Source organism: Electrona antarctica (genome assembly GCF_951216825.1).
Source record: "Electrona antarctica genome assembly, chromosome: 13".
Classification (NCBI taxonomy): Eukaryota; Metazoa; Chordata; class Actinopteri; order Myctophiformes; family Myctophidae; genus Electrona; species Electrona antarctica.
Window position 1 is genome coordinate 22095739 of NC_136794.1, and position 15208 is coordinate 22110946.

The 15208-nt window shown below is 43.6% G+C and overlaps 1 protein-coding gene across 7 annotated transcripts in view; it reads right to left on the bottom strand.

The window, feature by feature from the left end:
• Positions 1 to 80: 80 nt before the first annotated feature.
• baz2bb (bromodomain adjacent to zinc finger domain, 2Bb) overlaps positions 81 to 15208 on the bottom strand; it is a 73867-nt gene continuing 58739 nt past the window's right edge. For 4 of the 7 annotated variants that reach the window (XM_079519110.1, XM_079519109.1, XM_079519108.1 and 1 more), the window contains 17 exons: positions 13818 to 14072; positions 12965 to 13188; positions 12083 to 12157; positions 11633 to 11861; positions 11478 to 11540; positions 11209 to 11353; positions 10207 to 10580; positions 9397 to 9708; positions 8852 to 9149; positions 8496 to 8651; positions 7778 to 7938; positions 6954 to 7264; positions 6365 to 6500; positions 5589 to 5735; positions 5082 to 5389; positions 1699 to 1842; positions 81 to 1495 (listed from right to left, as the gene is read on the bottom strand). In XM_079519110.1, the coding sequence (XP_079375236.1) occupies positions 1339 to 1495; positions 1699 to 1842; positions 5082 to 5389; positions 5589 to 5735; positions 6365 to 6500; positions 6954 to 7264; positions 7778 to 7938; positions 8496 to 8651; positions 8852 to 9149; positions 9397 to 9708; positions 10207 to 10580; positions 11209 to 11353; positions 11478 to 11540; positions 11633 to 11861; positions 12083 to 12157; positions 12965 to 13188; positions 13818 to 14072 (3495 nt within the window). In that variant the 3' untranslated portion in view covers positions 81 to 1338. Of the gene's footprint in view, positions 1496 to 1684; positions 1843 to 5081; positions 5390 to 5588; positions 5736 to 6364; positions 6501 to 6953; positions 7265 to 7777; positions 7939 to 8495; positions 8652 to 8851; positions 9150 to 9396; positions 9709 to 10206; positions 10581 to 11208; positions 11354 to 11477; positions 11541 to 11632; positions 11862 to 12082; positions 12158 to 12964; positions 13189 to 13817; positions 14073 to 15208 lie in introns of all 7 variants that reach the window. The other 3 variants (XM_079519111.1, XM_079519113.1, XM_079519112.1) reach the window with 2 other exon arrangements.

A 15208-nucleotide genomic window follows, 5' to 3' on the forward strand; every position in this document is an offset into this window, starting at 1 on the left:
ATTTCAGAAAGGATAACTTCGACATAATATTGAATACCCAGATGCAGTCAAACTCATTAAATGAAAACAGGTACTACTGCTAGGTTTAAAAAACATGTTTTATTAGATCCGTGCCACACACCGACTAATTCAAAATAACAATCCTACAAAACTTGCTAGTTTTTTTGTTGTTTTTTTACACAATATTTATAAATAAAATAACTTCAAGTACTCTGACCTGGTAAAGAAAACACTCTAGATGCCAGTGGAACACGTTTGAATAGACGTGCTTTCAAATGTCCCGTGTTTTTCTGGACGAGGCATGCTGCAGGAAATACAAGGAGATGAAACAAACTGCACTGTATCAGTTAGTTATGTTCATGATATGAAGCTCAAAGGACTTACATTTTGTATGAGGGTCACCTGGCCTACACTACACTGTGTAGTACAGACAGAGGCTACAGTACACACACTGTAAAACAAGTAGTTGCATTAATGTCCACCACACATTTTTTTTTCTTTTTCCAAGGGCAGGCACTACCAATACTGAGAATACCACAGTGTTCTTGGGTGGATATACAGTACAGGCAATGTGTATTACTTTAAGACAAATATGAAATGCTACAATCACTCTAAGGCATAAACAATATTTGTAACAAGACTGTACTGTATGTACATATTATACATATTACAAATAAGACTTGCAAATATTGACATAAATGAACACTATATACATGTGTCAATGATGCTTCCCTGTGTTTTACAAGTAAGCAGTTGCAAACATTTATTCACAAATGCAACAGTATATTACCGTACAAGTCTACTGGCTCCCTAGAGGCACAGAGCTGTAAACATATTTTTATCAACATGTTTCTTTTTTTATTGGCTTGTTGAATGGTTGATAAAAAAACATTATTTATTTGTATTTGTTTATTTTTAAACAGTTTTGCTACTTGGTACTTTTCTTCCTTTTCTTAGAAAACAAAGATTGGACCATTACAACATAAATATTAGACAAGAAATTAAATACATTCACTAGTATGATGGTAAAAAAAAGAAACTTAAAAATCCTATTACAGTGGGAATCGTCTCTTCCAAGTCACAACATTGATAATTATGGAGTCAGTGCATTTCAATACAAGAAACAGTATTGCACTTAAAGATGCTCGTCCACTGTTTGTTTATTCTTTATAGTTACAGAAGGTGCATTTCTCTGCTCACACTGGATCAGTGTCAGAAATGTGTAGAATTACAATTGCGTATTCTTTTAGTGTTGCCAAAGAAAAGAGGGCCTTCAATGCTGGAATTGGAGTTTAATGTGTAGACATCTGGTCTCTGTAAAAATGAGTCAAAGCTACCTCAAAATATTTGCTTCAACAGTTCAGTCCATCGTTTTTCAAAGAATCTCCTCATGTTGTGGCCAGCCCGTCCGATATCAGAATTATCCTCATTATACTTTTCGCAGTTGTCAAAAACCAAGTTGACGTCGATGATGAATGTCTCCAAATTTAGATATCTGAAATCAATAGAAATTGAATTAAATTTCTGACATCAATGAATTATACAAATCTATGTAATGACGAGCTGAATGAGTAACCTCAAAAGACATTCAACATGAAAAACATGCATGGTACACAGCAAAATCCTCAGTGTACATTTATCTCTGAGAGGGTAGAAATGGACCAGTAAGGGTGTTTATACTGACTACAATGAACATACTCGCTGTTGACAAGCTTTTCTCTGATGGTGGAGAAATCCATGGGTTTCTTGATGATTTTCTTGTAACCAGGGACAGCTTTGGGGTTGACGGGCATGAGGAAGGGCCAGGCATCTTGATGCTCTTCAAGTTCAGCCAGCAGAACTCTGGGAGAATACAGAATACAGAATAGTTTCTGCTTCTGATCTAAGGTCAGGAGTCAATACAGCTGGCGTAGCAGTCTGGACACCTAGGCTGCTAATGCAGACCGACAGCTGCGTGTCGCGGGTTTCAAATCCTGATCTTGACGACCTTTGCTGCGTGTCACTCCCCATCTCTCTCTCCCTCAGTCTACTCTACTGTATACGATCAAATAAATGGAGAAAAAGACCAAAATATCTTAACTAAATATATTTTTACAAAATATAATAATAATTGCAATAAATGATTCATATACCGGTACTAATTTCAAAAGTTGTATTATTTCTTCAACTCCCTGGGAGCTGTAATTTGTAACAATACTCAAATTACTTTTCAATTCCTACACAACAATTTGCTTAAAAAAAGAAAAATCACATTGCATAATCTGTATGGTTAGTGTACTGTAAATGTTCAAGGTATACAATATTGATGTCCGATCAAAGTAGAAGGAATATAACCACCTATCAAATATTCTGCCATTTCTCATTTGTGTTAGCTAGCTGCTCGCTAGCAGCTCATTATGATGAAGACCATCGGGGGAAAGTGATCGGTTCTTTAGTTACGGGCTGTTGAATAAAGCTTGTTTTGACCAAAAACGCAATCTGGGAAAAGAATCCCAGATGAATGCCTTTTTGTAAATCTATTTACATTGAGGTGGAAGGAGACAGTTTTCACTTCCGGTTAATTTCCGGTTGTACCGTTCGCCTAGCAACCTAGAACCATTCCTATGTTGGAAAGAGGCTAGCTATCTTTAGCGTAATCACTGAAAACACGGTTCTTACATCTGGGGACGTCAATGGCTATTAACACATTTGGAGCCATACCAGTACATTTACGGTTTATAAAACCTAATACTTTAATGCCAATCCCGTGTATGTACGGTTTACGGTCTTTCTAGTATAGTATCATCTATGTTGTATTTACCGCATAGTAGCGCTCCTCATCGCTATGCATCGGTCCACTGGGATTTTTTGCCCGTTCCAATATGGCGGCTCCCGTAATGGCGGCGGCCGTTAGCGGCATGAGTTGAGGCACGATGTTAGGAGCTCAATAAGAAATTAGCGCGAAGCTCCGGTTAGCAGATTAGCGTTTTTCATGCTAGTGAAGGATGCAATCGAGCGATTGACACAGTCGGCTAATACTTCCGGCTCAAGAGCAGTGTCACAGGGTCCGCTTTGGGTCCTTTTTTGTAGTTTTTGGGCGCCCGAAGAAATGCCTGGTATTAAATGTGCTTGTGATTAATTACATTATGCATCGATGAGAACAGTAACAACATTTCTGTAACGCATCACTGAATAAAATTAAGCAACCGAAACAATCTTCTGGTGATATTATGATGATAATAGGATACAACGTTTATTGTCCACGTGAAGTGGGAATTTGTCTTTGTCTTGCTCAAGGCAATACACAAAAGGTACAAAAAAGAAAGACTTAAAGCTACACTATGTAACTTTCATGTCCTACCAGGGATTCAACCCGTGTCTCCTGTGCAAGTGCTGACATTTGCACTGAGCCACACATTCATTTGCTCAGGGTAGATATTGAATTTTGACTTTACAGGCAGTACCACATTTTTAACCATACATAAAAGACTAGGGACAAACCACCACATTTTACTGCATTATTACTATACCATACATATTAGTCAATAAGATTTTATTCATTAAAAAAGTCCAATGGGGGCGCCCGCTGGCCAAGTGGTCCAGGCGCATGCCACATATAGGCTTTGGCCTGACAGATTGTCGCGTGTTCGAGTCCCGTTCATGATGGCCTTTGCTGCATGTCTCTCCCCTTCTCTCTCTCCCTCTTTCCTGTCTTCACTTGATACTATCAATAAAGGCAGAAAAGCCAAAAACAAATCCAATGGTGTAGCTTTAAGAGTATATACGGTAAAACATAATCACACCCATGTGAAGTGAGGGGTGCTCTTATCATCGTACATCATCCATTCACACTTTGTGTAGGACAAAAATACCAATTTGTTCAGACACATAATAATAATTAGAATAATAATTATGACGTAGATTATCCATTCATTGTCAATGGCATTTAATGTTTGTGTTAGGACAAAAATCTACACTAAAGATGAATATAGGAGGGGCTAGCGCCCCTCAAAAAATATTTGTGTAGTTTGTGTAGTATTACATGATTATATCAGCCAAGCATCATTTACCAGTATGCCATTTGATCAACCCATTTTCAAGTGCTTTACATTACCATTAATTTGTAAACTAGACCTGTACATGCCCGCCGGCCACCAACCTACTTGAGAACGATGCAACTTGGGAACCTAATAATAGCCGTTGTCATAGCACCCTGTTTTAACTAACTAACTGTCTGTGTCCCTTTTGTGCCCATACTGTATATGGATTATGGAGATGACTCTGTATCTGTCTGTCTGCCTGTGTCTGAAGAGTGCTGCAAACTGACTGTGAAAAGTCGACTGGTTAAGTAATCAATTGGCAGGTGTGGGGTTGCCATGGCAATCAATTGGCTGAGGCAGATGCTGGAAATTGCACAGGTGAGGGGACTTTGGCTCATTAGGCCAACTGGCAGAGCCTGACCAGAGCCTTTTGTGGTGTTTCTGGACAACAGTGTGTCCCACAGACTCAAGGCCGGGCACTGCACTCCCTGCAGGTGTGTGGAACGTGTGTGTCGAATTTGAAGTCGGTGGGGCAAACGGTTCTCGAGTTACGTGCATTACAACCGTACACACACGCACACATGCACGCATGCAGACAGAGACGTGGCGCATTTATAGGTTAGAGGACTACGAAAAACTGGAATTTTGTTTTAGGAAAGGTATTTTTGCTTTAGCAGACTTTTTATGCAAAGCGTGGGAAAAAAGGCAGAATGTTGTTTGTGTAAAAAAGAAAAACTGTTTCTTGTACACAATGCAATATTGAAGCAATGATTTGTATGGTGTGTCCTATAAGTCCATGTGGGCTATTAGAATCTATATAATCTATAGTTAGATGTTTATTTGTGACTCAAGCTGAGCCCCGTCAGTATGATTACCAGGCTAACCTAATGAGCTGTACAGCAGTACAGCAGGAAGATATCACAATGACTATTCATACAGCAGCCAGCCTGCTCTTACGGTTACATCACACACAATGGAAAACCCCACCCTGGGTTAGGTTTCCTATCCCCATGTGAATATATGGTTAATGCAAGTGTCACTTCCGTGGACATTCAAACATACCTGCACATTGCCAGGTCTTTGGCATTGTTGTCCTTTGCCGTTTTAGCTTTTTTCGCACAAGGGACAGGGCTGGTCTGCTTGGGCGGGTTTGTAGATGGACTCTCCTCTGTGTCCATCTTTTTGGATTTCTTTGGCATGTTGCCGCTGCCGCTGCTGCTGCTACAGCTGCTGCTGGGACTGGCGGCCTCATCCTCGCAGAGCTCTCCGACCACAGGCGGCTTCCTGTTCCGTTTTACCTCGCTGCCCTTCTTAGCCCCTCCAGCTGCTCGACTCGGCTGCTTCTTGCTGCGGGGGGATTGGTCACTCGCCTAAAAGACAGGAGATCTGCTTAGAATGCACTGTCTGCACCACCAAAAACGGACCATACTTGTCATTGTAAATTGAATTAACGCTATGCTTAAAGCATGCATTTGATTTTTCAACAGGTAAATTGAACAGAATACAGTTCTGAGACCATGTCAAATACATTTACTTAAAGGAACCCTTACAAACTAAATAAAAGTATACCTTTGATATGCAAGCAGGACAGAACCAGTCCCCCTCAGGTATTGTAGTTATCTTAGGTTTATGGCAGTATGTATGACAACCTTTATCACAGCCGTCACAGAGTAATAGGAGCTCCTCATTATCCCCCTTCTGACACAGTTGGCAGTACTGGAAACACAAAAGAGAATGCATCCCTTGAATATATTGTTAATAGTATGCTTTTAGAGGTTTTACTGAGTTGTTTGTGGCATTACATATAAATGTGTAAACCGTAAAGAAGAAAATCAATGAAGTGAGGGACACTCTTATCATCGTACATCATCATGACGTAACATGTCGATTTGCTCAAACACATGACGTAATTCTTTATTCATTGTCAATGGGGATTTAAAAAAATACAGATTTGCTCAGACAAATACTGTATGACGTAAATTATCCATTCATTGTCAATGGCATTTAATGTTTGTGTTAGCACTAAATAGCCGATTTGCTCGTCTACATACAACGTAATTGCGCCATTCATTGTCAATGGCATTTAGTGTTAGGACAAAATAGCCGATTTGCTCGTCTACATACAACGTAATTGCTCCATTCATTGTCAATGGCATTTAATGTTTGTGTTAGGACAAAATAGCCGATTTGCTCAGACACATATGACGTAAATTCTCCATTCATTGTCAATGGCGTTTAATGTTTGTGTTAAGACGAAAATCTACACTATAGCTGAATATAGGAGAGGCTAGCGCCCCTCAAAAATCAAGATCATTCAACAAAGAGAGGCTCTGCCATTAACAGACCACTTTCATGATGGATCGCTCCCAGGCGATAGACTTCTGCAGCTGGTGAACACAGAGGGACAGTTGAGCGGCACTGCGGACCTCTGCGAGTGCTTTCCGCCAAAGTCTCATTCCTGGAGCCAGCTCCTCGTCCGCTCTTAGAGAGAGAATAGAACATCGGTCAACCATAACCACACAGTCGTCATCGCAGAGAAACAGTGGTGCAGCGAGAGCAAAAGGAAGAGCAAGTGGCAGTGTTTAGTTTTGAGCAGCCAGATACAAATAAAATTCCATTATTGAACTGTAGCTTTCACAGAGCCAATGATATCCCATGCCTCAAAGTGTAATATTCAATATTATATTACAATATAATCGCAACATTATTACATTATAGTACACAAGTGTGTTTACTGTGTGACACATCATGCAGTTACACACCACTTTTTCATCCAGACACAAGCACCTCAGCAGGTGATAATTGAGGGGAAAGGGCACCTCGATGACAATGCACATAGAGTGAAAGGGGTGCAGCACACCGTGGAGGCCCCGTGGTGAAGCAGAGGAAGCGCGGAGAGAAAGTTGTCGTAGGAATGAGTGTGAGATGACCTACCCTTCACAATCACCACTACAGGCTGGTGCAGATGCGGGCATAGTGACCGTACCCACATGGTCCAGTTTGATCTGAATGGTGGTACTTAATGGACTCTTCAGGTACCTTCGCTCGATGTTCCTCTCCAGCTCGGACAGCCGAGTGACGGCGATATCGAGGGGGTTGTTTGGGCGACGAGCGACGCCACCGGGACGCTCCTCGTGGCTGGCGCCTCGCTCGCCCTCGTGCAACGCGTCCAGGGAGGAGAAGGGTTTGTGTTCGTGATAGACGAGATCCTCCCTCTCCGACTGGGGCTCGGGGTGCATCCATCCCTTGGAGGCAAGCAGAGACAGATCAGTACCAATGACATCAGGGATCTTCATATACAAGTATAAGCATATCAATCTGACCGGCGGTTCTGGACAACCACCATTCTGGCCCACTTTACACCGGGCACCGCAATTTCCCGGGTCCTTGGCGATACGCACGGCGAGTTTGAAGCAGTGTTGTTTTCGTCAGGCATGACGATAACGTAAATGACGACATCAAGGAAATTGCATCGAATGTTGCCCAACAGGTGCTCCCAGCCTGTGGAGCGATGCGCTCCGTTATGATATCAATAAAGTTCCGTCCTTTTATTAATCTCCGTCCTGAGCGTCAAGCGTTACTATTTGATAGGACGGAGACCTCCGTTTATGCCGCTCAGGGTGTTAAAAACAAAATGTAAACAAAAAATAAGGGGACCCATAAAAATGTGTCTGTGAGTCCGTGACCCACAAATTTTGGGAAGGAGTGGACTAGTGATATAGGATTAGTCAACTCTCTAATGGTTTCAGTCAGTGTACCTTGACCTGCAGGCTGGCAGAGGTGACTCTCCTCTCCAGCTCCTCCACTTGCTGCAGCAGGCCGATGTCCACCTCCATGGCCTGCTCCTCCACACACCAGAGAGCCACAGTCTCCTCGCTTACCTGCTGTTCCTCCAGCCGCGTCACGTCAATCATGGCCACTGTGCAAAAGACATCATCAGACTGGGTCTAAGACAGGCTTGGCATTACAGTATATTATAACACTATTAGGAGGCTTTATTTTTGAGGGAGTGTAGATCTTTTGTGTAGATTTTTCATATGTAGACGAGCAAATCTGTATTTTTGTTAAATTTTTGTCCTACACAAGGATTAAATTCCCATTGACAATGAATGGATGATGTACGATGATAAGAGCGCCCCTCACTTCACACGGGTGTGATTTTTATTGGATTTCTTGTCAAGTTTTAGGACTTGTTCAAGTCAGCATGCTTGGTATATGCCGGGCTTCATCTCAATCTGTCAATATTTGGTCTCATTTGAAAGGTTTGCTTAAATCATGTTAACATTGACTGATGTAATACTGCATAACAAAACCATTAAAGGACGTCACGTTTAATATTTAATATTTCCATTAGATCTATGACACTGAGGTTGTGTGCACATCAAAATTGTGTTCCCCTGCCCACCGCACCATAACTTGTCAAAGTTGTCTGCATCCCCATCCCCGGTGGGGAGAGCAGAGCGGAAGAGTGCTCACCATCTTTGTTTTTGGCACAGGCCTGGGCCATGTACTCCATATGCTTCTGAATCTGTTTCTGCAGAGCCTTCTCTCTGATGCCTCGGCTGTGAAGGGCCTTGACTAGAGTCTGAAGTTCCACCATTTCTGACAATTTCCACCAGCCACGCTGCATCTCTGCACGCACGCACACGCGCACACGCACACACACGCACACGCACACGCACACGCACACACACACACACACACACACACGCACACACATAAAGTAATGTAATATTCACCATCTCTAACCATCAGTTATTACAATTATAACACCATCTGAGCATTGTATATATTCAGTCTGTGTGTGTGAGCTGGCACTGTACCATGCTTACCCTCAGGGATGGGCTGAGGACTTGTGTAGTCCTGGTTCTTGGCTGCTTCCACAGCAGCAGGAGACGGGGCAGAAGAGGGTTTGTCGCTGGGGGGTTCTGGGGTCTCACTCTTGCTGGTGGAGACACTGGGTGCCAGGAACTGGTTGCCACTTGCACTCCCATTCCCCTCGGCATGCTGGTAGGCCAGAGCCAGCATGGGAGAGAGAGGGCTGCCAGGGAAGGTCAGGTTGGCGCTTGTCACCCCACTGGGCCAGCCACAAAATGGCAGTCCTGTCTGATGAGCGCCACACTTCACTTGCTGAAAATTGAGAATACACAGTATGGTGAACTACATGCATACGTCAACATAGATCTACTGACAAACACATGCTACCGCCAACTAAAGCACTAACATTTATCAGTTGTTGTTTTTCTTTGTCAAAATATTATGGTAAAGGAATTTGTCATTTAAGCCTGTCTGATGGATGATATACATCTCAGAGCTCCTTCAACAGCAGGACACAATCCTGAGCGATCGAGAATAAAATTGAGATGCTGTTACCAACCTGAACTGCGGACAACGGCAGGTTATTGATCCCGGCGCCGGCTGTGACTAGGGGATTAGGGGAGACAGAGGAGGAGGGTGACATGGGCCTGGAGGTGTGGGCGGCCTGGGGAGGTGGGGAGGAGGAGGGAGGGTGGGGAGGCGTGGGGCCGGCGGTGACCGAGGACTCGTCGCAGGGAGAGCGAGGCAGCAGGCTGAACCAGTGGCCAGTCTTCTCCGTCAGCACCCGGAAGAGCTGGTCGTTGGGGAGCGGCGGCTGGGTCATCTCCACGCCAGTGTTGAGGTAGGAGGAGCCGAGGAGAGACGCACCCAGCTGGGAGGAGGAGGAGGAGGAGGAAGAACAGTGGTGGAAAGTAGCTAAGTACATTTACTTAAGTACAATTTTGAGGTATTTGTACTTTACTTGAGTATTTATAAACATTCCAATACTTTTACTCCACTACATCTCAGATCCAAATATTGTACTTTTACTGCACTACATTTAACTAGTAACTTTTAGTTGGTACTTACTTTGTAGATTCCCGATTATTATTACAAAACATACATTAACCACTTCAGCCCTACATTTCGACCATTTAAAGAAAGCCGATCAACAGGCTCACAATGCGTTGCGGCATGAGCTTGTAGATCTGCTATTCAAGGATTTTTATACATTTTGAAAACTTGAAACAGGACATTTTGCATAATGAGTACTTTGTGCTTTCAGTACTATACACTACAGTAAGTACATTTTGATGCCAATACTTTTGTATTGGCATCAAGTACTACATTGCAGTATTGATACTTTTACTTAAGTAAAATAATTGGGTACTTTTTCCACCACTGAGGAAGAAGAAGAAGCAGCGGTGTGCGGAGGGCTGCAGGGGCGCATCGCCTCGGAGGCGGGGACGGGGGGAAATGGCGTGGAGGCTTGGATCTTTGCGGGATAACCACTCCGACTGGTGGGACAGATGCCGTCCGATTCCGGGAACATCTTGGCCACCTCGAGAAGTTTGCTGAGCTTGGAGAAAGAGCCAGGCTTCTGGAGGAAGAGGTTGAGGCAGTCTCTCTGTCCCGTTGTGAATGCGCTCTGTGCTGCGAGGGGAACTACTGGTTTCTCCTCTTCCTCCAGCTGCTCCCGTTTGACTTTTATCACCTGATGTGTCCTCATCTGTCTCTCACGCTCCTTCTCCGTCTCATCAGACCCTGCGAGACACAGACGAAAATCACTTCCGTTAACAAAAAACGCTAACCGTTTACCGCTGGTAGGCCCGTCACTACAATGCAAGCCATGTTTAAATGTTTAATCCCCCTAGATAACATCCGTCTCGTCACCATGCATTATTTTGTTTTTCTCTGCACCAATTCAGAGAGATGACTGCTCCTGGTGGGTTTAAAATAAACAGCTTGTCATACAAAACAGAACAATGGAACTTTCTGACAGATGGGTAACCAGCAGCAGCTGAAGGTAATATTAATTGTGCGTATATTTCATACCAGCATGGCTGTTAAACTTAATGCTGGCACACAGAAATACCAAAATTAAACATACCACATTATGCTGTTTATCCATCTGTGAATAATGATCCTGATTATCTTTGTTGGTAAGCTGGTGTTCGTGTGTCCATCTGATTGGATGCCGGCCAAAGAAATATACTTCTCATTTGCATAAAGTTTAGACAATCTAAACATTTTTCTCCTTGCCTGCGTCCAGCTGCAGTCGATACCACAATCTTTGGTGCAGGATTGATGCCTGCTTCCATACAATATCAATGATAAGTGACAACAAATCACCTCGATCTGCCATTTTGAACCGTCTAGGCTAGGGTCTCACCTTCAATGCTTCCCATGCCTTCGATGAAGACACCGCCGCACTGCGGCAGGACCCAGTAGCGCCTCTTGTAGCGGTCCTGACCATACACCATGGAGCGCAGAAGCTGAGAGGACTCAAACAGCTTGCGCCTGATCTGACTCTGTTGCTATGGAGACATAGGGCATGTCAACACAATAAGAGGGTGCCTCATTTAGCAGCGAGATGACACTGTACAGAAAATAATAATAATTATTATTATTATTTCTCTCGACCTTATTAGGTGTAATTACCTTGGATGATTTTTCTATCTGCTTCTCCAGCTCCTCAACGCTGGCTGTCTGGTCACTGTCGTCCTGGATGAAAAGATCTCATTAGTGTGAGGCCGGCGGTCGGGCTGACATTTACTACTAGAAAACAAACAACGTCAGGGTCACTCCTCACTAACCTCTTCTTCGCAGGCGTCCGCTTTCTTCCCTTTTTTCCCCCCGGCCTCTTCTTCGTCTTCATCATCGTCCTCGTCCTCGCTGTCCTCATCTTCGTCCTCATCATCGTCGCTGTCCACATCTTTCCTCTTGCGCTTGCGTCCTGCGGTGGGCGTGCCGAGGGCCTGGCTGTCCTCTCCACCTCCGCTGCTGTCCCTCTTCCCCGTCTTTTTGGCATGGACACTCCTCAGTCTCAGAGACAAAAGCAGAACGAAAAATGAGAGTTGGACGATACCGTATACAGGCACATTACATTGAGTCTATTCAATAAAAGACTGGTCATACTATTTCTCCTTATGTCGCCAACCTAAACAGATTATTTGAGATACATCGACTAGTTGTGGCCGCCTTCAACTTAAATAAGATGAGAGCAGTCGACTGATTAAGGCAAAAATAGTTATATATATACTCACTTGCGAAGCTTGCCCTCAATGAACCATTTGTCTTTCCTTAAGTTGGTCATATGATCTATGTTTTTGTCAATCTCACTGAAAGAAAGGTGACATCATCAACATTATGATTAATATGACCAATTCTGTTGAGAAAATAGGAAGGAAAGAATGCTGAAACAGATCTCTATGACCTATGAGTGCATTATGTATGTACACTATGGTTTGATTATGCCTTATGCAAGAAGGTGCACCGCAGATATCAGGATTGTTTTTTGAAGAAAATTCAAATGCCATGTACAGTAGAATTAAATTGAAGACCATACTCGCAAAAACACACACACACACACACACACACACACTTTCATTTTCTCAAGCCATTTATCAATGAATTTGCATTTACCCATGAAGCCACAGTTTGCTAGTTTAGCTAATAGCTATCACGTGGCAGAATTTAGTATAGTCAAAATATTTAAGGCTTTTCAAAAGTGAATGTGGTACAATGTAATACCTTGGCCTTTACAGTATTTTTTTTCCTTTTACTTCTCGAAAAGATAAATAAATGTAAGACTTCTTCAGGACCCACAGACACAATGCAGATGTGTTTCAAAGTGTACCAAGAGACCACATGGAAAAGGAATGATAGATTAAAATTATATGGTGAAATTGTCCATAAGAATCAATATGACTTAGTATCCTATTCCTTTTGATGCTTGTAGCACATTATTAAAAATTCAATCCCAATGAATAAAACACATTAGTACTGACCCCTCAATCAGATTCACAATCAGGTGCTCTTTGCTTGCATCGGGCATAATGAATGGCACAGTGAACGCATTGCACTGGATAATAATGCACAGGTCAGCAATCGTCTGGAAGCTTTAAGCACCACATTAGGCCGCTCACCTAACTACAGCTTTACTGCAGCAGAGCTCATTGACCAGGAAGGCCAACATGGAGGCCTTCTGTGAGGGCGTATGAGCTTGGAATGCCTTAGTCTTCAGGCTGAGGGCCAAGTCAGCCAAGTCTGTGTGCACACAATGTGCCTCCATGTAGATCTGCAGGATCTCAGAAACATTCTCTCGGGTAATCTCCACGTTAGTCAGGTGGTCTCCTAAGGCCGTCTTGGTCTGAGACAGAGAAAATACCTTCAAAATCAAAGCCCCAAACACAGCTTCAATCTTATTTTTCTCCCCCAAACACAGCTTCATCGTGTTTCAGTAATCAGTAGATTGGTTATTAAGCAAACCAATGTGTATAGGCCAACTGTAAGCCCTCAGATTAGAGGGGAGAATAACATTTAGAGGGGACAGGCGGAGCACCCTGTCATTTCCGAGGAGAATCCCTTTTCAAGTGCTGTACAGTACATGGCTGCGTAATAGGAGACAGTCAGCTGGGTTCCTTGAAGAAAATAATGGAAAGTCACGTAAAGGCGTGACTAAGCCCTACAGAAAAGCATGGAGAAATGGCTTTGGGGATAAATTAAAAATTCTGGTTTAAACTGCAGAGGCGCATTAAGAGCTCTAAACACTGATACCCTCCAATACAGATAAGCCTCTTCATTTAGCCACAGAGAGATATTGATAACAATTCAATTCAATCACCCTACTGCAGTGCACACTGCAGTTCAGAGCACTCCAGAACCACTTTATATTGTGCCGACACTTAACACGAATACTTGCCATCATGCACAAGATGTGATAGATGCTGCTGAATTATGTTGAATGATATCATGATCAGTGGAACGGTTGACTCTTACCCTGTGTCCAGGGGGCAAACCTGGGTCGCACACAGCCTCGGAGAGCATGCGGACCAGCAGGTCCTGCACTTGGCCCGTGCAGTCCCCGATGTTGAGCAGACCCTCCTGCAGCACGCTCAGGTTGGGCACGTGGGCACTCACGTCCAAACGGATCACCTTGGCGAAGCTGCGTAGGAACTGCATCACCATTAAGCAGTCGGAGAAGGCGGCTCCCGGTAACAGCAGGCCGGGAATGCGGGACAAGTCTGGCAGAGGCTACAGCGAGACAAAGATTTAAGCACATCACAATAACTGCAGTGTCCCTTCAATGGTCTCTGCACCTACTGTCAGAAGGCTCACAAAGAAATAAACCTGTGTGGATCAATAGCAGAAGTGCTTTGTGACAGACTAGACAGCCATTGAGGCTTATGGGTGTGAGATGTGACAAAAAGTTGCAATCTCCAGGGATACAATATTAGTCTTAGAGAGCTTATTCCCCAGACAGGTTCACCTAAGTCATTTATACCCCCATGTCAGCCATGTGACCTGTACGCTAATATTGTTTGTGTAGGTTTCGAGTCCGGAGGGAGCGCTTGTTTTACCCTGCCGGCTACTACTAGTAGTAGTAGCTGGTAATGAGCACCCGTGTGGGCCTGCGTGGGCGGGGCTTACTCACCCTGTAATACAGACACAGAACCCATGCTATTTTTTCCCAAAAACTTGGACAATAAGGTAGCTTTTGTGAGATTAGGCTTAGGTTAGGTTTAGGCATAGTTTTTGTGAGGTTAGGTTAAGGTTATTAGGCATAGTAACCCCATATTGTGAGGTTAGAGTTAGATTAACTTGCGTGCGGTCAAGACGAACACAGCAGAGCGCTCCCTACCCCACCGACAACAGGCCGATTTTTGGACTCGCCACCTACAGACCCAAACATCGCGACCTGTACAGTGTACTGTATGTAGAGTACAATTACTTTGGTTGGTGTCATGGCATTATCAGCCACTTGATGGCACTCTTTAGACCTGTATCGACTTACCATTTCATTTTAAGCACAAATGCATTTCATGTTAATCGCCAATTTTTGTCACAAAGCCAAAATATTTGCTGTTCACACACTTCAGGTACTTTCTTCAATATGCAGATATGTCTCTGTCACACACACACACACACACACACACACACACACACACACACACACACACACACACACACACACACACACACACACACACACACACACACACACACACACACACACACACACACACACACACACACACACACACACACACACACACACACACACACACACACACACCTTAGTTCCAGGTGATGCTAGTTGGACAAAGCCATACTGTGCATTTTACATTACTGATGTCAGATGGTACTGTATATCCTTCTCATTTCCATTT